The following is a 22,147-nucleotide window of genomic DNA, read 5'->3' on the forward strand; positions in this document are numbered from 1 at the left end:
GGATGTTGACATCTGACTGTCATTTTTTCTGTTTTCTTACTTTTTAGGCAGAGGTAGAGGTGAATGTGGTTTCTACCAAAGAAGTTTTGATGAAGTAGAGGGTGTGTTTGGTCGAGGAGGTGGCAGGGAAATGCATAGATCGCAGAGCTGGGAGGAAAGGTAACTAAAGTATTGAGATATTGGCATAAAGACTTCTTGGTATATAAAACTTAAGCTGGATGCAGTGGTTCATGCCTATAATCCCAGCTACTTGGGGACACTGAGGCAGGATATTTGCAAGTTTGAGGCCAGCCTTCTGAGAAAAAAAAAAAAAAAAAAAAAGGGAGAGGGATAAAGTGCTGGGGATATATAGGATATAGCTCAGTGGTAGAAAGCTGACCCAGCACCTGTGAGGCTTATCAGTTCAACCCTCAGAACCACAACAAACAAAACTTGCTTATTTTCTGCTTTTGGCAGAGGAGAAACCTCTGTGTATAGTTAGAGTTTTGTTTTTAATTTTTCTGTTAATTAGTGAATATCAAATTGTATGTAAGAATTTTTTTTTAACATAAAAAAACTATTTGACAGGGAAGCAAAAATTTAATCAAATAGGCCAAATCCCATGTTATGTTAAAATTTCTACATGATCCTTATTTAAAGGCAGAAGCATTCTAGATAAATTTTATACGTGCTGTACTGTCAGCATGGATAGTTAATTTGGTTTGCTATTTGATTGGCATTCAGTGGGAAGCATTGCTGTTTTGTTTGTTACTTGTAAAAGCACCTTCTCTGTTTGTGACTTTATATGAAGTCTGTCAAGATAAGTGAGGTCAGTTACACAAAGACAGATGTAAAAGGATGTTCACTGTTGTGATAGTTATAATATAAGAAATTGTAAATAAGCTAAACAGGTTGATACTGCCCTTATAAAGATGTATCTACACTGTAGAATACCATGTAACCATTAAAGTTAAGGATAATTTTGAACATATTTAATGATTTGGGAAATTAACGTTTTAAAATCAGAATATAAAACTGTATATACCATGTATCTAATTAAAATAAATAATACTCAGTAGGGCAGTGGACGCTAGCTTTTGGTAAGTAACATAATTTTTCTTTTTGTCTTCATGCTTTTCTGTATTTTCCAAGCACTAGGCAGTAAGTATGCATTTGTTAATATAACTTAAAAAAAGAACTGATGTTAAAGGGAATACATGAAAGTTGGTGTCATGGATGGGAAATCTATGTGTACTTTTAAGCTTTGTTTGAAACTTATTTTGTCTGTTTTTAGGGGTGACAGACGTTTCGAAAAACCAGGGCGGAAAGATGTAGGTAAGGTTCTTACTGTTTTGAAATGTTTCTTGTACTTCTGTGGTATTAATGCTTAACAAGGTGGACACGTAAGGATAAACTTAGTAAAAATTAACTCAGTTATCTTTACCTCTCCAGTAGATGGGGCTGTAGCATTGTTAGCATCTGGAACTCTTAGGTTCTTTAAGGTCTCCATTGTGTCAAATAGGGTGACCAATACAACTGTTGGGATCTACTTAACATTGTAGGTTTGAATGTTCTCTGCAAGGCATGTATTCTTCATTAGGGTCCTGTTTTGAACTTAAAGTTTCCAGTAGCCCCTTTTCCAGTGTGGATAGCTTCTCACAGGTAAGAAAACATAAGAAAAATGCCAGAACCTTTGCTTTTGTGTCACAGAGCAAAGGTTAAAGCTATGTTCTTAGTTTAGCTATCTGTTTGGCTTTTTTCTTTTTTTCTGTATACTTTTTTACCTTGTTATAAGATGGCAACAGTCATAATAAATTATATAGGTAAGATATCCGCTGACAAATTAATCAGAGTTTACGTAAAAGAATTTATAATGTTAATGTGTGCTTTCTGACTGATTAAAGGCACTGCCTTATACACTTCCAGTAGACAGTGATTTCGGAGAGACGAAATATTCATCTCTCAGATGGATTTATAGTATCATAGCTGTTGTGAAAATCATCACCCACATTCCATATTCATACATGTACCATGAAAGTTCCCTAGAGTGATTGTAACCCGTGGCCTCATGCATGCTAGGCAAACACTCAACCATTGAGCTACATCCCCAGCCCTGTGGTAAACATTTCTTATAACATATATTAAACATGTAAATCCTAGTCACAGATTAATGTGCAGATTGTTTTGTAAACGAAGTGGTTACAGCAACCAGTTTTACTTCAGGTTCCATATAAAACTCATTTGGGTACATCAGTGATTTAAATTCCTCATTACCATGATATTGAGGATATTTGGCTTATTTATATGAATGAAAAGATATTCAATGAGTGAAGCATGAAGAAATTTGAGTCAGATCAAATTGAAAGTTTGTTGTCAGCTTTACCCTTTTTTTTTTTTGTGGTTCTGAGGCTTGAATTCAGGGCCTTCACCTTGAACCACTCCACCAGCCCTATTTTGTGAAGAGTTTTTCGAGATAGGGACTTGTGTTACTATTTGCCTGGGCTGGCTTCGCACCGTGATCCTCCTGATCCCTGCCTCCTGAGTAGGTAGGATTACAGGTGTAAGCCACCGGTGACCGGCTAGCTTTAACCATATTATAGGCTACTGGATAAGTGTTATCTTGAGGGACTTGTTAGGACCTCTGCTCCCATCCATATCTGATTCAATACTTTGACCAGTGAGTATGGAGAAGTGATTGGGGGGGGGAGGTTATTTTATTTTAATATTTTTGGCAGTACTGGGGTTTGATAGGCAGGCACTCTACCATTTGAGCCACTCTGCCAGCCTGAGTGGGTGGTTTAAAGAGTACAGGATTTGGAATCAGAAGATTCAGAGCTTTCAGAAGTTCATTCGTCTCATAATAAAATGAAGTATAATGCCTTACAAAATGTGTAGGACAGAATAAGAGTACATGGATTCATTAACAAATACTGAATTCCTAATTATGTACCCAGGCTTGTACTAGGTGCTAAAGAAATATTCCTTTTCTGTGGAGGATATTGTTGGTGCTGATCAGATTTTCAAATCATTCAGTGTTGTGAGGGATAGCTAGGGAATGGGAAAATTTCTTGGGATCAGAATTAAGGTGGAACAACAAAAAAATCTAATTAAATAGAAGTTTAACAGCAGGAAATACAAAGTCTTATATAAACAAATTGCAAAATTTAGAGTCCTGAGTAGCTGTGTGTTACAGCAGCCTCCTGGGGATAGACTGCCCTCTCAGCTAACTGTAGCTTTGTTATTTACTAGCATGATGGTCTCTTCCCAGTATTTATTAAGATCTAATGTCCTCAGGGAGTCAGGTGATGGAGAGGCTCGTAGTCTTCTATGTTGTCACAGAACAGCTTAAGCATTGTATTCACTTCTGGGGTCACACCTTGAAAGGGTTCATACACTGGAGTAAATGGCCAAGATACTTTTGAAGTCTTGTGATGAGGACGGCATAAAGGAAATGGGGCTGTTTGGATAGAGACAAGACTGTGGGGAGGACAGGAAGATTTATAGGGTTACTGCCTCTAAGTACTTGCTTTAATGATCATGTAAAAGAGAAATTAGGTTTGATCTGTATGAGTTTCAAGGGCAGAAGGGGGCCAAACAACAGAAGGCTCAAGGAGGCAGGAATTTGACACATTCTTAGAAAAATTTAATAGTTAGGGTTGTCTGAAAATGACTTGGCTTGCCTTGGGAAAGTAATGAGTTCTTTGGGTGAGAATAGTTTGATTTTACCTTAATACATATTCACACTTTGGTGGTAGGAATAGATGAGTATAAAGTTATTTTCCATCATTATCATTACTTGTGAGTATCATATTAATCTAATTAATTTTCTTTGTCAGACTATTATGAGTAAAGGTTCTTTTCTTTGCACTGTATATCTTTGAAAAGGTGAATTGCATAAAACTAAGTTGGCATGAAGTGTAGACTGTTAAGGAGGTTAATATGTTAGTTACAAGTATACTAAACTATGACATTTTCCACAAACATACATATTTTATTAGGCTGTAATTACTTTTATTGACTGATAAGTAATCAGTATTTGTTGAAATAATATAGATTTAAAAATTATATCTGACCATTTTCCAAGAATAGCAGCTCTAAACTAGTTTGGTGAGACATACTGTTGATCAATTGTGAGATGTCTTGTTACATCAGGTTAGGATAATTCAAGTATTAAAGACTTCACAATGATTTGTTCCTTTTAAAATTAGAGTTGCTTTATACCATGTATTTAATTTTTTTCTGGTGGTGCTGAAGCTCAAACCTAGGGCCTTGCATATGCTAGGCAAGTGCTCTGCCACTGAGCTACACCTTCATGTATTTGTTTTATATGTGAAGAGAAATGGGTGGAATTACAAATGTATAGGTAAGAATCATGCATTACCCCTGTAAGTATTCATGGGAGAATGTTAAGATGGAAAAAAGCCTTGTATACTGGATTTATAATTCTTACTCAGTTTGACTTGTTTGCTGTACAAAGGTGATCAGCTCTTGTGATCATCTTACAGTATGTTTCTGTAAGGATGCAATGAAATGATCATTAAAAAATAAATGATTCATATGATACCAATAGGCTCAGCCAAGCTTGTTACAGAGTAATGCATTTTGGTGTGAAATACTTGGACATAGACATAGGTAATTTTGATTGTAGGCTGTTTCTGGCAGCTGGTAATATGGGCCCTTAAGTTCTTCAGTTTGTTAGTGCTGTCATGCTGTCTTATGAGTGTGTAAGAGTGTACATTATGTCTAAAGTGGTCTTCCTGGTCGCATATGTGCGCTCCCTGGTGGCTTACGTTAGGGAGCTTCCCAGCCCAGGAAGGCAGAGCTTCCCATTAATTTCCCCCTTTCCATTCATACTCCATTTTCCTTAGGGGATAATGGTCTCTGCAGAAAACTTAATCCTAGAATATGATTCTTGGAAATAAGTGAAAGAATTAGAAAGCTTTCTATTGCCTGATGAAATTTCTTAGTTGTAAAATTTTAAATAGCATTAAGTAGCTATTAGTTTGCCAACAGTTTTTTTGGAGTATAGAAGGGAAGTCCTGTTTTGTTTTCAGATGCCAAGTTTATGTCTGAACAGTAGATATTACACAAGACTCATCCAACTTGAACAGGGAGCATGAAGCATCTATAGGGAGATTTGGATCCCAGGTCTTAGGTATTCATTTGGGTCATCTTGGGCAGCTTCACTTAACTGTTGAAATTGTGATCTATGTAAGTGGTAGCACTCTTAGGAAGAAACATACCATGTGAGTCTTTGACACCACTTTTATTTTCACGGGTTAGGTGATTCTTGTTAATTTATTGCAAGAATTCCTGCTGCCTTCATGTATTACAATAGTCTTGGGTTGGAAAAGAAATCGGTTGGTCTGACTACTACTTAAGAATGAATGCCTAAGATTTTTAAACAGCAAAAGTTCACAATAATTAGTTTTTTGTATTCTTGATCTTTTTCTGCAATTATCAGTCTTACACCACTCCAGAGTTCTTCTTTATTTTCTTTTCCTTTTGGTCAAAGAGTAGAAAAATGTGACTTGCTGCTGTGTACTGCTCTTTACAACTGATTGCCTTTACTCAGCTAGTATTTATTTCAGAGATGATTCCTGCCTGGGTCATCCACCAGTGGGGAAGCTCAGTCTTTCGTTTTTCCCACATAAGCCTGAATAAGGGAAATTTCAGAGAGGACAAGCAACTAAGAATCTGTTTGAAACCTGATCGGGTGACTTTTTGGTTCTTGTTTTGCTAGTGAACAGTTTCTTGTTAAATTGAAATGAAAATTATTTTTAAAAGTATCTTAAATTAAGCTGGATGTAAGAGAAAGAGTTCATTTTAGTATATGTTAAATAAAAACTGAGGCAGAAAAAGTGTAATTTTCTTGGAGTGTTAGAGTTGGAAAGAAATAATAGGGATCATTTAGTCCAACCTCCTACTGGTAAATAAACACTCGTTTTGTGTTTAGAGAAAAAACTATTTGATGTTGGAAACAGGAATTTGGATTTGAAAGTACTTTGTTGCCTAATTATTTTTCTCTGTATCTATTGAGATTTTTTTCCTAAGTTATATCTAACATAACCTTTTTTTATCTGTAAAAACTTAAATATATGTTTGTGTTTATGAAATATTTACAGCAGCCATGATTTATGTCATTGAATGAGTCATAACTAGAAGAGACTGTTTACTGGGAAGTAATTCAGATAGCTAGATAGAATTTTTAAATCATGACTTGATTATTATGCAAGTTATTTTTAAAAAGTAGTTATTATTTTGCATCTCCTTGCCACAAATACCACTCTTCAGGTTCTCTTTGGGCCAGAACTTCACTTATTTGCTCTGATTACTTTCTGCCACAAATATATGAACATATGCATGCATTTACATGTCATGTTCAAATGCTTTTAGCGTTGTGTATAAATCTATACTGTGTATCTTTTGGATTTTTGTTCTTGGCTGTTAAAAATTAAGGAGGTAATACTTACCCTAGTTTTGTAGTATGAAGAACCAAAGGAATGGACTTTGTTGTCTTGAAAAGATAACAGTTTTAAAAGGGTGTTCACTAAATATTGTGAAGTCATCTTTCCACCCAGGGAGCTAGTTTTCAGACTAGACTGCTGCTTTAATTTGCAGATGGAAATGAGATATTTATGGTTAATTTTCTTAGGATTCAACTGTTTTAAAATTCACTGTACATTTTACTTTCACTACTGGTATCATACAAAATCTTTATAAATTCACCCGTGACATTTCTGTATGAATTTCTATCAGGTTGAGTCATGTTGATTTCAGCAGATAATCACAGATAGCAAACTTTATAGGGTAGAATGTTTTCAGAATTTGTATTGTTAGTTCAGTCATTTTTTTTATGGGCACAGTCATGATTACATTGATGTAATCAGGGAAGTGTAATCAGCATTGAAAAAAGAAAACATGAGATACATTGAAGGAAAAGTAGCTGTGTAACTGGCTGGATAAATCTTACTCTGTCAGTCCTGTTTCAGAGATCTGAAAATTGTCAGTGCTTTGTCCATTGATATGAATATCTAGTTCAGTCCTATGTGGGCTCTTAGAGACTAGAGGATTTGGAAGTTCAGGAACAGTCTTGTCAAAATTCTCCATCTTGACTTGATATTCACCTTTGGAACCTCGGGTCAGCAGAGATGCAAAACAGTGATGTAACATGATTTCAGAGGGTAGGTAGGATGTCCTCCTTTGGCAGATTTCTCCAGTGCCTTCTTGCATCGCTGACAGGAACACAACTAATTCAAAGTGAGGAGGAGTTTCATGCTGGAGTAGAGTTGCCAGAGGACTTGATGGTGTAATGGAGTGATAGTAAGTGAGTGGAAAGATAAAGAACGGACATTCCTCAGAACTGATACCATCAAGGTGGAAGTCCACACTGGTCTGGTAGAGTTTGCCGTTTTCTCTTTCCTGATAGAGTACAGCTGAGACCCTCACACTGGTCAGAGGGCTGTGTCGGGTGTTAGCCACTTGGAAGATAAGATTAGGTTTGCCATCTATGTGAGCTACTACTGCTAAGTCAGTAAAGCGAATTGAGAAAGCTCGATTTTTTGGCCGGGCAATCTTCGCCACAAAGGCACCTAAATTAGAAACCATTGAATTTTTTTTTAGAATGAAGACTTTAAATATCAATACTTTTTCTGAATGAATAGAGTATATCAAATAGTTGTACATTTCTTGGTGCTATACTTTCCAGGAATTCAATTCATTGTTAATTTTGTGTAGTTTCATTTGCATGAAGAGTTTTTCAGAGAATATGTACATTTTTAAAAAAACATGATTTCAAAACAGGTAAGCAAAATTGATTTTGATATATAGAAATGTAAAACTTTATCCTCTAGCTTCACAAAGTCAAAAGAATTGGTCTTTTCCTATGTTCATGATCTTACTTTAAAAATGTAATAGAAAATAAATGCAATTTGGTAGTAACTCAGGTAACTTCAAGTTGAAGTAGAGATTAGATTCAGAGTAGAATGATTTGGGGAGTGAGGGGACTAGTAGAAGGACTGATACTTTAAAGAATTGTTTAACTTTGAAACTTATGTAACCCTTTTTTATTTTAGTGAAAACTCTGACTATAAGGTGATTTCAGTGCACCTTTCAGGTACATTTTCCTTGTGCTCACAGCTATAGATAAGGATTTTCTAACCACTCTTGTACCACAGAGCCTGTTGGCAGGCTGGTGAAACCTATGCAGCCCTTTCCAGAATTACATTTTAAATGATTAAATGTAAGATGCAAACAGAGGAAAACAGTTATATTGAAATTTAGATGAATATTTTAAAAGTGCAGTATAGTACTGTATGTGCTTTATTAATGCATAAATAACAAAATCTATCAGTGGAGTTAATACTGTGATTTTTAAAATACTGCAGTTTGATAAGAAAATGTCTGACTTCTGTTTGTACCAAAGTTATTGGTAGTGCTGATGCAGTTGTTTTTTGTTTGTATAATTCCTAATTGAAGGAAATGCCAAATTCAGTTAGGGTTGGTACAAAAATATTAAATTCACAGTCCCCCTAAATTTATCCAAGAATAGAACCAGTATAAGAACTCTTACAGAAGTTAAGGGATTTGTTTTATGTTGTAGATCTAGTTAGTAGCATGCTGCAACTTAATTCTAGGTCACCCTTCATGTGCCCTAGTGCTTACCTTCTCAGGCTATTAGACAGTACATTAAAGCCAGATTTTCTTTTTTTTTTTTTTGGTGGGAGTGGAGTTTGAACTCAGGATTACATGCTTGCCAAGCAGGCTCTTCACCACTTGAGCCACACCTCTGCTCTGGTTATTTTCTTGAGAACCATTTGCCTGAGCTGGCCTTGAACCATGATCCTCCTGATCTAAGCCCCCTAACTAGCTAAGATTATAGGCATGAGCAACCAATGTGTGACTGGGTTTTTTGTTACTGTTTTTTAATTAAAAAGAAAACTAGGTCTGCTTTTTTAATAGAGTTACATGTTACTAGATGTATAACCTAGTATGGCCATATTTCCATGCATTTTGCTAAGATGTGTATATATAACTTTCTCTCTAACATATAATGCTCACTGGTGCTGTTGGCTCACTTATGTTCAACAAATGATGAAGAGGTGATTTGAGAGGAAACAATTCTAGCACAACAAAGAAGAAAACTAAATTCCTCTGTTAGGTAACATGCTATTAATACATCTTGAACCTATTTATTCATGTATTCAACAAAATGGTTAACTTCTGTGAAAAACTACTTTTAGACCTGCTTTTAACATTCTTGCAAGTTAGTGTCTTAATGGTCACTTTTTTCCTAAGCAGTTCTAATTGGTAAAATTTAAGTATTAAGTCTGAGTCCATGTGTTTGTCTATTGTCCTGCTGGGACTGTGTCTTGTCTTTCTCAGGCATCACCTGATAATACAGCTAACTTATAACAGAATTGCTTATACCTGACTATACCCTTTCCAAGGCACTTGCTTTGGTTTTTTGGTTTTTTTTAAAGAACAAAGACAATTACCTGTGATAAAAGCCTCTAGCATGAGGCCAAGGAGCATTTGTAAGGCAAGTAAGGCGATTGCACTTGGACAGTCACCACTGGGGAACATGGTACCATAACCAATTGTGAGTTGTGTCTCCAAGGAGAAGGAGAATGCAGCTGTGAAACTGGTGATGTACTTGACACAGATAGTGTGGTTTTCAGGTGGGGCATCATGATCTAGTTCCAGATCACCATTCATCTCGGCTAGAACATACCAGAACACTGCAAAGACAAGCCAGTGGACAAGAAAAGAAGCAGAAAAGACCAGCATCATCCAACGCCAGCGCATGTCCATTAGGATTCCCCATGCATCTCGAAGATAGGAAAGACCTCTTTGAGCACCATCCATCTGAAGTGTGCTGTGGCCATCTTTGGTGACCATCCTCCGGTATCTCTGACTTAGGAGAGGAGTAATAACTTTGCAGTTACTGCTGTCCATCTCGGACTGTATGTAATTCTCTGAAATGAAGAGGAATTAGTTAGCCCTTAACTGTCTCATAGCTAATATTCATGATATCTGAAACCTCCTTAACTTTATGCTTTCTTGAAAATGCTTCTCTGACTACAACTTGGGTGGGTTTCCCATACTGTTTACATAAGAAGGCAGTCACTGAATAAGTCATTCATTTGCTAGCTAATCATGTATTACCTTAGGCTATCTCTGTCATTTTCTTGAGTGACTATTAAAATATTGTTTGATATTTTAACACTTTTTAAGTATATTTTAGAATTCCTGAGGGGTGAGTGTTATGATTTATGCCTGTTGTTAACATTCTTGTGTCATCTTTGTGCAAGGCCAGACATTAAGTATTTATTGATTTGATCAAATATTATTACAAATAACTTTCTGTAATTAACTTCTAATTATGAATAATTCATAATTTAAAGGAATAAGTTTAAGTATTTAAGTATTCTACTGTGTAAATAAATAGAAATAATTTGGAAATTAAGTATTACTGTCTGGCTGGTGGAGTGGCCCAAGTGGTAGAGCACTTGCCTAGTAGCGTGAGGTCCTCGGTTCAAACTCCAGTACTGCCAAAAAAAACAAAAAGAACTGGGCCAAGAAATAGATTTGTGATAAGTGTGGTCAAGACTTAGATTTTAGCATTCCACAGTTTTTGTTTTGTTTTGCAGTGCTGGTATTTGAACTTAGGACTTTGCTCTGTGCTGTACTGCTTGAACTACACCTCCAGCCCTTTTTGCCCTGGTTATTTCGGAGATAGGTTCTTGCTTTTTGCCCAGGGTGGCATGGATCACGGTCGTCCTATTTTATATTGCCCATTGTTGCTGGGATGCCAGGCGCATGCCACCATGCCCAGCTGTTGGTTGGGATAGGATCTTGTAAACATTTTGACCAGACTGGCCTCACACTGTGATCCTCCCAATCTCAGCCTCCCAAGTACCTAGGATTTCCTCTATGAGCCACTAGCGCCTGGCTGAGATCTATAGTTTTGGTGTATATTCCATACTTAAACTATTCACATTTTTGTGATTAAGTTTGGTTTGTCACTTTGTGAACATACTCATGTCTTGTTTCTGCCCTCCTGTGCTAGAGGCTGAATCCATGGCCTTGTGCAAGCACTCTGCTGAGCCTCATGCCCAGCCCATATTTAATAACCTGTACTTTATAGGTTCTTTAATTGTTTTAGGAGACCTGCTGTCATCCTTTTAGAAGTAACAGCAAAATCATGATCTAGTTCCAGATCACCAGAATGCTTTTGTACTATATTATCTTTAGTTCATTGGTATCTCACCCAGCTAGACAGTGTACCTATTTTTCAGATGCAGTCATTGAGGCTTATGACAGACAGAAGAAATTTAAACAAGACAATGAGGAGTTTGGATTATTGCCCAAGTCTGGCAAATTGCAAAGCCAGTTCAGTTTTTTGTTTTTGTTTTAAACTGTAAAAAGCTGTCTATTCTGAGTTTAGTGAAATAAAAATCTTTCCCAAGTTGACTGGTACCATATTCTGAAGCTAGAGCAGCTTTCTAACCCTGTAACTCAATCACTAACTGAAGCCATTTTAAGTTTTATGTGTGATTCTTATGAAAGCAGTGATTAATATTAGCTAATATGTATTGTTTATTATGTGCTAGGAATCATACCAAATACTTCACAAGTACTAACTCATGTGAAGCCAATGGGCAGTACTTGGTAGAGTAAGCTCTCAGTGTTAGCTGCTTTACCGTTACTAATGTTTTCTTATCTTTCATAGTAATAAGTAGCGTTATTACACCAGTTCTACAGATAATGAAAATGAAGCACAGTTTTCTAGGACCACAAAGGTAGTAAGTAGTGAGTGTTAATCTCATGCACTCCAAGTCAAGGGTCAGCCTTACATCGCCTCAAAAACAGACATATGACCCTGGTTAGCCTTTGTGAATAATACAGTGTTCCATTTGGTTAGTTTTGTTCAAGAGCCACTACACAATATTTGTTCTTCAGGAATGCTTATTAGGTTCAGACCTGTGATTTTGTAAATAAGAAATGGACTTTGAGTTAAGGAAGACTTCTTTCAAGACCTGAAGATTAGTACAGTCAGAGTTATTAGGCTATTTGTATTCTGCAGGACAGTAAAATTAAAACATGGAGAGGAGAGTTCGTATGTAGCATTGCTACAAGTTAGAAGATAGTTAAAAATAACACTGTCTAAAAGAAAAAGATTTTGACCCTTGAGAGGAAGGATCTAATAATGAAAGGATAGTTGTCTCCATAAAGATATGTGAACAACTTTGTTGTCCTTCGTTTCCTGCTTTCTTACATGAAAATGCCTCTTCTGGCTTGATGCCATTGTTCTTGTGAATGCTACAGTAGCTCACAAAGCTTGAAGAAGTCTCCTTGATTTCAACCTACTTTATTTATGAATGTTTTAAAAATTCTTTATGTGTGTGTGTATATAGTCTTACAAATTACAAGTTTAACTATTCTCAGTTGGGCCTTTTCAGTATTATTATTTGTTACCTACAGTTTTTGTAGCAGTCTTACTCTAGGCTGTTTACAGTTTCATTTTTTTTTTTTTTCTGTAGCAAGCTAAAGTCAAAAGACAAGTATCAGACAGTGACATCTTTTTTTTTTTTTTTTTACATAAAAACTGTGTTGAGTCTTGTTTGAATTATGTTTGGCAAGTGGTTGAGAGAAGTAAAATTTTGATCCCTATTTTATAGGCTAACATGAATATTCTTTTAACCTGAGTGTTCTTTGGACTCAAGTAGTGTGGTGTATAAAGAACACAGGATAGGGGACATGGACATCCAGGTCTGGCTCAATTGGTTACATAGCTGTGTCCTTTTGGGTAAGCCACCTAGTTTCTTTGGCCAAGTGTCCTTAAATTAAAACAAAGAACAACAACAAAAAAAAAAAAAAAAAAAAGGGAGGGGGGAGATTAAATCAATTTACAAGGTTTTAAGCTTATTCCAATTCTCTCAACCAGGACAACTCTTCCTGTAGAACTTCATTCTTTTTATTCTATGATTTTTGTCTAAAAATTACATTGTTTTCTGACATATATGGTTTTTTTCCAGCGCACTTAAAAAGTGTCTGATGGGTATGCATTGTGTATATAGTATTATCCTTCCAAGTAATTTTATATGTCCACAGGCACATGATTACTTTTTGAATGCACTTGTCTTGATTTGTATTTATGTGATCCTTATCAACTGATTGTAGCAGAAAGTAGAATAGAAAATCTGGAAAGTTTGTATGGATTTTTGTGGGTGGGCTGTAAAATGTGTAACCCATTTATAAGTTACTTGATGGAAACAATAGTGTTTATTATAAAAATGATAGTTTGTAACTTAATTGGATGTCAAAATGATGGTTTCAATGTACTTCTTAGATTGTACCCCTAAAAATTATGTCTTTTATATAACAGTGTTTTAAAGTAGTACTATAGTTCACGTTAAGATAGAGACTGTACTTACAAATATTAAATCAATATTTATTCAAGTCTGATGTTAACACTTTAAAACTGTATCAGGAGTCTTGTAATCATCTCTCCTGTGCTCTGTAATTAGGGCAACCGGTGTGAATTCTAACCCTATTACATAAACTCAGAGATTCTTTTATATTTTACTTTCTTATTTACAGAAGTTTCTACTAATTTCAGTAATAATTCCATGCTTTAAAAAAATTTAAATTAGGCTACTCATCCCTTTTCTCATGGATTAAAAAAAATAGAAACATAGTCATTCTTTTGACAATAATTTTCGTATGCTCATTGTGGGTTTCTTTAATCACTTCCAAAAAACACATTTTTTTAAAAGTTACTAATTTTTTTCAAGGGCTGTTCTGGCATATTATAATGGAGAATTAGTATACAGTTAATAAAAATAACTAAGAGCAAAACTTTCAGTAATGCTTTCAGTAGAGCTTTTATTCCAATTTAAAATTTAAGGAAAAGAAAGAACCTTTATGCATAACCCTACAGGTAATATCTTTGTTTTAGAAATCTACTGTAAGTAATCTAGCTCTGTCCCTATTTGCTGGTCAATTTCTTTTCCTGTTCCCCTTAAGGAAAGAATTAAGAATGAATATTATTTTATGTACTCACCTGTTCTTTTGCGGGGTCAACCTATACACCAAGGTAGGTCCTAAGGGAGCTTGCAGTTTCTCTTTTTTGATCAGTTAGTTGTAACTTGTAAGTCTACTTTATAGGTTCTCGCCTTGGACTGGCTTTACAGCTTACATTCCTGTGTTTATAATATCGTGGGGGCTGGTTCCATCTGAAGCTGATGTGATTGGTCAGTTAGTCTGCAGGGGGGCCAATTAGCTCTGATCATGTGGAAAAGAATGCTGGTTTGTTAGGAGGTCTTTCTTTACCCAACACAAACCTTAACAACTCTGGAGAAAGCCTCCAGAACTGACTTGGAGAAGGGGTGCATTTTTTTCCTCTAATCAGGACCGGTTTTTAGTAAGTTTGCATAATCTTACTTAAAAGTTTACTTGAAAGTTCAAAGGGATAAAATTCCCTGCAAGATTTCCTTTCAGCTGTCTTTCCTTATATAGCATGTTGAAGTGTGAGGTATCTCCTTTACTAATCTTTTTTTTCCACCATTTCTTGGGGGAAGATTGGATGAGGATACCTAGGCATAAATTAATGAACTGATTTTCTTAGTTTTCTTTTCATATCCCTTCTCATCAGAATGGCTACTATTAGTTTCAGAGCTAGTACGTATTTTTTTTGTTGTTGTTTATTACAAGAGAATAGACTTTTTAAAAACCTGTGTAATAAAATATTAATTAATTAGGAATAAAATTGGTGCTATGTGGTTATCTTTAAACAACACACCTATGTGAAAGAACTGAAGATCTTTTTAAATATATACACTTACTTTGTGAAAGAACTGAAGATATTTTTTAATATATGCACTTATTTTGATAATTTTTTTTTTTTTTAGTGGTGCTGGGGTTTGAACTCAGTGCTTCATGAGCTGAAGAACATTCTTAATGTTTGCTTTAGTGATATTTAGGGGATGTTTTCTTGAGAAGTGTGATAAAGTAGAATAAAAGATAGTATTCAGGATATAAAATTTTAACTCATCAGTGAATAGTGTTTAGCTGGAGAATGTCGGTGATCCAGTTTGTAGTAACCTCAAAATGGATTTGTGTAATGTCTTAGTGAGGAGTACTTTTCTCCTTTTCTGTTAGCTGCTGATTTTAAAACTTTGATCAAATGTCACATGTAAGAGGATCTGAAAAACAAAGGCTGTGGTTGTTCAAAGTATAATCAAGAAGTACAAGTACAAAGTACAAGAAGGCCTGCTGGGAAAATTATTAATGTAGACCAAGGTAATGCTGCTTAGAAAGGGAAATCCGCCTTTGTAGATTCCTCTCCTTCCCCCCAAATTTAAAGAATATATTAATTCCTTCTTTGTTTTATTAATGCCAAACATTTCAGTACAAGTTCAGACATAGCACTGGAAACTTTAACCTTTAAAACTAGGGAATGTAAAAGCATCAAGGAGGAACTTGTGAGGCTTATTTCCTACATGTGCTAGTAGGAATTATACTCTGGCTGATTGGGGAAAAGCCAGACCCAAACAACAACAGCAAAAATGCAAGATCAAGTAGTTTTACACTATGTACCAGAAAACAGAAGCACTTGTGTGTATTTACCATGTGTCTTGAATAGACATTTATAGTAGGCAATATAGAAAGCCTACTTGGAACCCTCTTTCAATAATTCACTCCATTTCTGAATACAGTGAGAAAAATGGTTTGAGAAAAATGACCTTTAATTAAGAAAGAAATGCCTTACATGATTCCTAGATTCTTCTGATTTGAAGGTATGCCATAGACCTAATGCTCTGTGGGTATTGTAGACCATCTCCAGAGTGCCCACCCAGGAGCAGAGCACACCCATAACAGCATCTCATTTATTTCTGGTTCAGGTTACCAAGTTAGCTGGGGCAACACTGATGGTGGCACAGATGATATGCCAACTTCACCCTAAAACACGTAGGCCCTCCTCTCTGAGTGGAATTTTTGATTTCTTCTAGTAAGGTAATTAGAAATGGCTTTAAAACATCTCTTCTTTGACTGAACATAAATGCTAGATACCTTTTCATTGATTGGTTGTTTTTTTTTTTTTAATTCAAAACTATAATGATTAAGCCAGGTGCCAACACCAGGTAAATTATTCTTTATTAAATCCAGTTTTCTATCCCTAAAGGTATTTGATTTTCTTTCTAGCTGAAATAAGCCAGTACATGATCCACAAATACACTACTGTTCTTGAAAACAGCAAAGTATTTGTTGGAGTGTAATATCCTGTCTAAATGTATAGGTACTCCCATCTGGTCTTTTGTGATTTTTTTTTTTTTGAGACAAGAGTCTTACTATGTTCCATGTTAGTGGAACTCACTATGTAGCTCAGGTTGGCATTGAAGTTGTGATCCTCCTTGGATCACAGGTGTGCACCAGCATGCCAGACTCTGATCTCCATGTTCTTTCTTACATAGTATACTTAGTTTCCTCTCAAAGATGTTTGGTCTTTTTCCAGTTTTGCCTTTTCAAACTTCCTCACTGATTGCCTTCTCTAGAGGTTTCAGGCAGCTTCTGGGAGTGTACCTGCAGACAGTGAACTTGAGGGTTATATGGGTTGGGGACATATTGCTACCTCATGAGGTGTTTTTTTCAAAAAGATGCTGACATGCTGCAGCCTCTCCAATCCAGGCTGGAGTTGTATTTTCAGGACTGTATTAACTAGGGGAGCAGGTTATCATCCCTGGGGCTAGGCTGAGAGAAAAGTTGCAAATCTGTGATTATAGAATTTAAAGTTGTCTATCTGAGCCACTCTGATCTTTATAAGTCATTGTTGGGGGAGTAAATATCAACAGGGATGTTTAATAGAAGAATACAAAGTCACTTGTTACAAAAATTTACACATAAACAAGCTTCAAAGTCTGTCCCATAATTCCACTTTTGCTTTTGGAGATTGGGCACTTGTAAGCTCCAAGTCTCACAGCTGTAGATTTTGTTGGCTGAGTGCCTCTTTGCTCCATCTGAAGTTTTCCATAAACATCATTTTTGGCTGTGAGTCAGACATGCACACAGGTGCCCTTTTACTGCTCTTTCTCCTTAGGAAGTCCACTCAGTCAGACCAGGCAGAAACCAAGCTGCATTTTAATTTAGTTTTATTTGTAGAAGAATCCTATTTAGATTTAATATATTAAGGTAGAAATAAACATGTATTTACTATCACTGAGGACACTTGAAATATGCTACATGTATTTTTGTACCTTTTGTACATCTTAACTTTGGTACAAGAACATAAAATATATAGAACAAAATTATATAGATAGTATAGTTTATCATAAAACGATCATATCTACTATATTGAATAGAAAAAAAAATACATTTTAAGTTTATGTTTCTTTACCTTCTGAAGGTCATAGATACCTTTAAAGCTCTGATGAAAGACTTGTGCTCTTTTCCTTAAAAATGAAAAAACATCCTGGTTTACAGTGCACTTCCAGTTCAGGGATTCACAGCCCTGGGCTCATTCACTGGCTGTAGGTTAGGAATATTTGGTTCAGGCATGAATTTGTAAATTATCCAGTTAGGTTTAAGTCATGTTTTGAAATTAATCTAAGACTTTAAGAAGAAGTTACCAAAGTATTTGGTTACTCAACTTTATCATGGTGTTGATATATTAAAGAAAGAAGAGTTTGATTTTTGAATGCTAAGAAAGACCATGTGCGTGCCCCTTACTTTAGTCCTGGTCACTATGGAATGCTGGAATTTTTAGACATGAAAACAGCTTGATACCATTTTTAAATTGCCCATGAGTAGATTTAATATTTATCATTTAATTGAAGATTACAACAAATTTAGTTCCACCTCTCCCTTTTTAGAGTCACTCTGTCCCTATGTTGTACTATGAGTGGGGTATCTACTAGCCCTTTTAGAGCTTGATAGGCTTAGATCCTAGATCTTCCTCTTCCTGTTTCAGTTTTTCTTTAATTTCTGGCTGCTTTCAGCGGGACTAATTTGTAAGTAAACTACTAAGAATAATGTAGAAGTGGATTAGGAGGTTGAACACCTAGATTCTATTTCTGATATAGTTAATACTCAGCTGTGTGATCTTGGTGAACTAACCTACAGGTATCCTTTTCCTCACAGGACCTATAGAGATGGTGAGGTTTGATTTAATCTCTTGTGGTTATTATAAAGATAAGATGAAATATATCAATGCATTGTATCAGCTATAATCTATATAGTCTTACTCTTTTGTTTGTTTTCAATCCAATGTGTATAATTGTATTTGTTTATTGAGGAGGCAATTGTATAGTTTGCTAGAGGTTTGAGTAAAACAAACAAATGATAAAGTAGTACCATTTCTTTGGGAAAATCCTCAGTAGTAATTACAAATGTTGTACATGTTATGACCCAACAGTTTTATACCTAGGTATATTGCATACCCAAAAGAAATGTAACCATTTATCCAACTAAATTTATATCTAAGTGTTCATAGAAACACAAAGTCTAGTGTCTGTAAGCTATAGAGTAAGAGTAATACATTGTGATCTGTTCAGATCCTGAGGTACTGTACAGGAGTGCAAAAGATCAAACTACTGTTCTTTGTAAGAGTGAGGACTCTTTCATGATGTTCATCAGGAGCAGCCAGATGTAAATGAGTATTCTGTTTATGTATACATTTATAAATTTTGTTTATATAAATATTCTATTTATATTTTAAAATGTTAAAAGGGACAAAGGTAATGTTAGGGAATAGAAGTCAGGCTAGTGCTTATCGTGGATGGGCTGATTGGGAGACTACATTGAGAGCTTCTGATTTTTTTTTTAATCTAAAGTGGTTATATGCATATATTTACTTCATGAAAATTCAGTGACTTGTACATTTGTGATTTGTGTGTTTTCATAAAGGCACACAAATATGAGGATGTTTAGTTTTTGGCGGTAGTGAGGTTTGAACTGAGGTGGGAGGGCTTGCGCATTCTAGACAGGTGTTTCACCACTTGAGCCACACCTGCGACCCAAGAATGTCTTATTTCCGTTAAAAGGTTTCTTAAAGGGGAGCAGGTGAGTGAAGTCCATTTTCAAGCTGTCAGATTACTTTAGCTCTTCCCTTTTGGTAATGGCTTGTGACCCCTACAGGCAGAACATGCTCTGGGACTTAAGGGCTGTTACTTTGGTTTTCCCTGATTTACCAGAGAAATCATGACCTAAATCTTTTTACTATACTTACTATTATGCAATGTTTGATATGTACAAAAGTATATTGCAGTTTTTAGATAATTGTTTTGTGGAAACAATCACTTGGTTACAAAATTTGAACTCCTTTGTTACATATTAAGCCGGTGTTCATGTATATTTAGACTGCTTTTCCTCAGCCATCCCCCCCTCCTCCAAAATGAGGGATTGGATCTTCACTAGTCAGCAAAATACAGACAGAGTTAGTATTTAAACCCAGTCTAATGACTCCAAGGTCCTGAAGAGATGCTGAGCTCCTCCTCTTTATGTTCAAGGTTCTGTGTCAAAGTCATTTTGAGTAGAGACCTTTTTTTTTTTTTTAATTCTTGCAATATTTGAACTCAGGGCCTCAGGCTTGCTAAGCAAGCACTTTGCCACTTATGTCACTCCACCAGCTCTCAACATCCTTTTTGAAATAAGGAATGGCATAAATGATTATTCAGACTGTATGAGGTATGATTTTGTGACAGTTCGAGAATCACAAGATATAGTGTTCAGTAAATAGAAAAGCAGATATTTTTCATCTCATAGTTTCTCTTTTTTTCACCCTGTTGTTCCTAGGTACTAATATGAAAAGTATTTGCAGGACTTGACAGTTAACAAAGATAAAACAGCACCTAGGCTACAAAAACATGCAAATAATTCACAGAAAGGGAAATACAGAAAACAACATGAAAATCTTTTATGAAAAAGTTCAGATTTGAGTCACATTATACCATTTTGCAACTTTTAAGTTCTCAAAAGTTTTAAAAGGATAGTTGCACTTAGTGTTAACCCCCACACCCCGCTCTTTTTTGTGTGAGAAGTACACGGATACATCAACTCTGTCACTTAGTCTATGAGTTAAACTCCTTGAAGCTTTTTTCACAAGAATAATTTAAAAACGTAAAACATACAGGTATTTCTTCCCTCTTCTATAGTTGGCAAAAATTAGTTGCAACATAGCATAGTCTAGTACATTATGCTAACGCAGCAACACAAAGCTAGTGTGCGCCATTCGCAGTAGGAAGATATTAAGTATCAAAGGGGAAGTAGTCGTGTGCAGGTGGCAACTACATAAAAATGTCATGCCCGAGCCATGTATTGAGACTGTGTTTGAGGGAGAAGAGGGAGAGAGAGAAATCTGTGATTAGTTTTCACATCTTTTTTCCTTTTTTTTTTGAGACCGGTCTTGCTATATAATCTAGACTAACCTCAGACTCACTGTGTAGCTGGCCTCAAACACACTATCATCCTACCTCAGTCTCCCCAGTGCTGGGATTATAGAAATGTGCTACTACTCCCGGCTATATTTTTATTGTTAAGATTATTTATAGAACAATTCATTTTTATTTATTAAAATGTTAATTTCCTATTAGGAAAAGAGGTAATATTTGCTTTTTGATGAGTTATGCATTTTGCTGTTAGTGCTATATTTACTTTGGTACGTTGATTACTTTTTAAAAGGTGTGGTATAAAAGTAGGTGATGAAAATGTGTGGTTCAAGTAGCTTAGCAGTCATGTGATTAGCACTGTTCGTCCAGATCACAGCTCAGTGCCCGCACATAATATTTGTGATTGATTATTCACATTGGTAAATGCCATTCCCCATCATTTTCCAATTTGTGTACATTAGAGGTTTTTTCTTACCCTTCTTTGCCCTTTTCTCCTTCCCATGAATCCATTCCACACATGGGAGGTTTCTTTGTTTTAAATTTCTCTTATATTAATGCAGATGTGTTTTCATCAAATCATACAGTGAAAGTGGTGCTTTATAAAGTGAATTGTCCCTCTTAATCTAAGCAGGAGAACCTGGATGGGCCAAGGACAGATAGAATAATAGTATAACTATATTTGAGTCCATGAAATTTGGCACTGTGCTACAAATACTTGTTGAGTGATCAGAACATTTGAATCTTATCTTAAACTATATAGTAGTGGCTTGTGATTTTAGACAATTCTGCGTTGGGGGGGCGGATTTCAGTATTCATAATCATAAAATGGGAATAATAATGTCCAATACTGAGGATTGTTACAAAGATTAAATCAGATCAGTGAGTATTTTTATTATCTATGACTGTGTAACAAATTATCCCAAATCTTAGTGGCTGAAAGCAACGACATTTATGTGTCAGCTTCTCTGGGCCAGAAATCAAGGGGCAGTTGAGCTTATTAGCTGGGTGGTTCTTGCCTAGATTGCTCATGCGGCAGCAGTCAAACTGTTCACCCACTCTGTGGTCATCTTAAAGCTGTATTGGGATCGGTCACTTCTAAACTCACTTTTCTGGTGGTAAGCCTCTGTTCTCTGCCATGTGAACTTCTCTGCAGGGCCACCTCACCACATGGCAGCTGGCTGTCTTTAGAGGAGGTGTCCAAGATAGAAGCCATAGGCACTTTAAACCTCATGTCAGAACTGGCGCCTCATCATTTTAGTTGTATTATCTGTTAGGAGCAAGTCAGTAGTTCAGCCTACCCTACTACACAAAAACTAGCAGGTGGGGACTGCTGGGGGTGCTCTTAGAAGCTGCTAACTACAGTAAGAAAGTATTTGTCCCAATAAATGATGCCTCCTCTCCCCATGGAGGTATTTTACTTTGTAATAGAATGATACCTAGTAACACTCAAACAATGTGTGAGCAAACAGGATGTTGAATCTTAAGATGTATAAAATAGACAATAACAGAATGACTCAAATCAGAATTTCTTCATTATCAGATGCTATTGTTCTTTTTTTTTTTTTTTCACTTTTAGTGTGATTTAAAGAAAGGATTTGTCAATAAGAGAATGTAACTGTTGTTGCCTGAGGATATCTGTGTGTGTTTTTCTGGATTTTCAGCTATTCAGTGAAATTTTGTATAATATTTTGAATCATGTTAGCACATGGAGTATGGTAATTGCAGAATTTATTTGTACAATTTAGAATTATTTTGTCCCTTTTTTTTGGGGGGGTGATATT

General features: G+C 35.8%; 2 protein-coding genes across 8 annotated transcripts in view; one reads left to right on the plus strand and one right to left on the minus strand.

Annotated features, from left to right (window-relative positions):
- Gigyf2 (GRB10 interacting GYF protein 2) overlaps nt 1-22,147 on the plus strand; it is a 128,499-nt gene that overhangs the window by 50,709 nt on the left and 55,643 nt on the right. For 5 of the 6 annotated variants that reach the window (XM_074072008.1, XM_074072010.1, XM_074072011.1 and 2 more), the window contains 2 exons: nt 48-159; nt 1,274-1,314. In XM_074072008.1, the coding sequence (XP_073928109.1) occupies nt 48-159; nt 1,274-1,314 (153 nt within the window). Of the gene's footprint in view, nt 1-47; nt 160-1,273; nt 1,315-14,142; nt 14,408-22,147 lie in introns of those variants that run through there. The other variant, XM_074072012.1, reaches the window with a different exon arrangement.
- Nucleotides 5,227-14,277, minus strand: Kcnj13 (potassium inwardly rectifying channel subfamily J member 13). 2 transcript variants are annotated; one of them, XM_020183341.2, is made up of 3 exons: nt 14,048-14,201; nt 9,477-9,956; nt 5,227-7,571 (listed from the first exon to the last, which is right to left on the minus strand). In XM_020183341.2, exons 2-3 carry the CDS (start codon nt 9,934-9,936, stop codon nt 6,949-6,951), a joined length of 1,083 nt encoding a protein of 360 aa, XP_020038930.1. In that variant the 5' UTR covers nt 9,937-9,956; nt 14,048-14,201; the 3' UTR covers nt 5,227-6,948. The 2 variants fall into 2 exon arrangements, with proteins under 2 accessions (XP_020038930.1, XP_020038931.1); XM_020183342.2 differs by having other exon boundaries at nt 7,370-7,571; nt 9,713-9,956; nt 14,048-14,277.

The sequence above is a fragment of the Castor canadensis genome, chromosome 4, assembly GCF_047511655.1.
Source record: "Castor canadensis chromosome 4, mCasCan1.hap1v2, whole genome shotgun sequence".
NCBI lineage: Eukaryota > Metazoa > Chordata > Mammalia > Rodentia > Castoridae > Castor > Castor canadensis.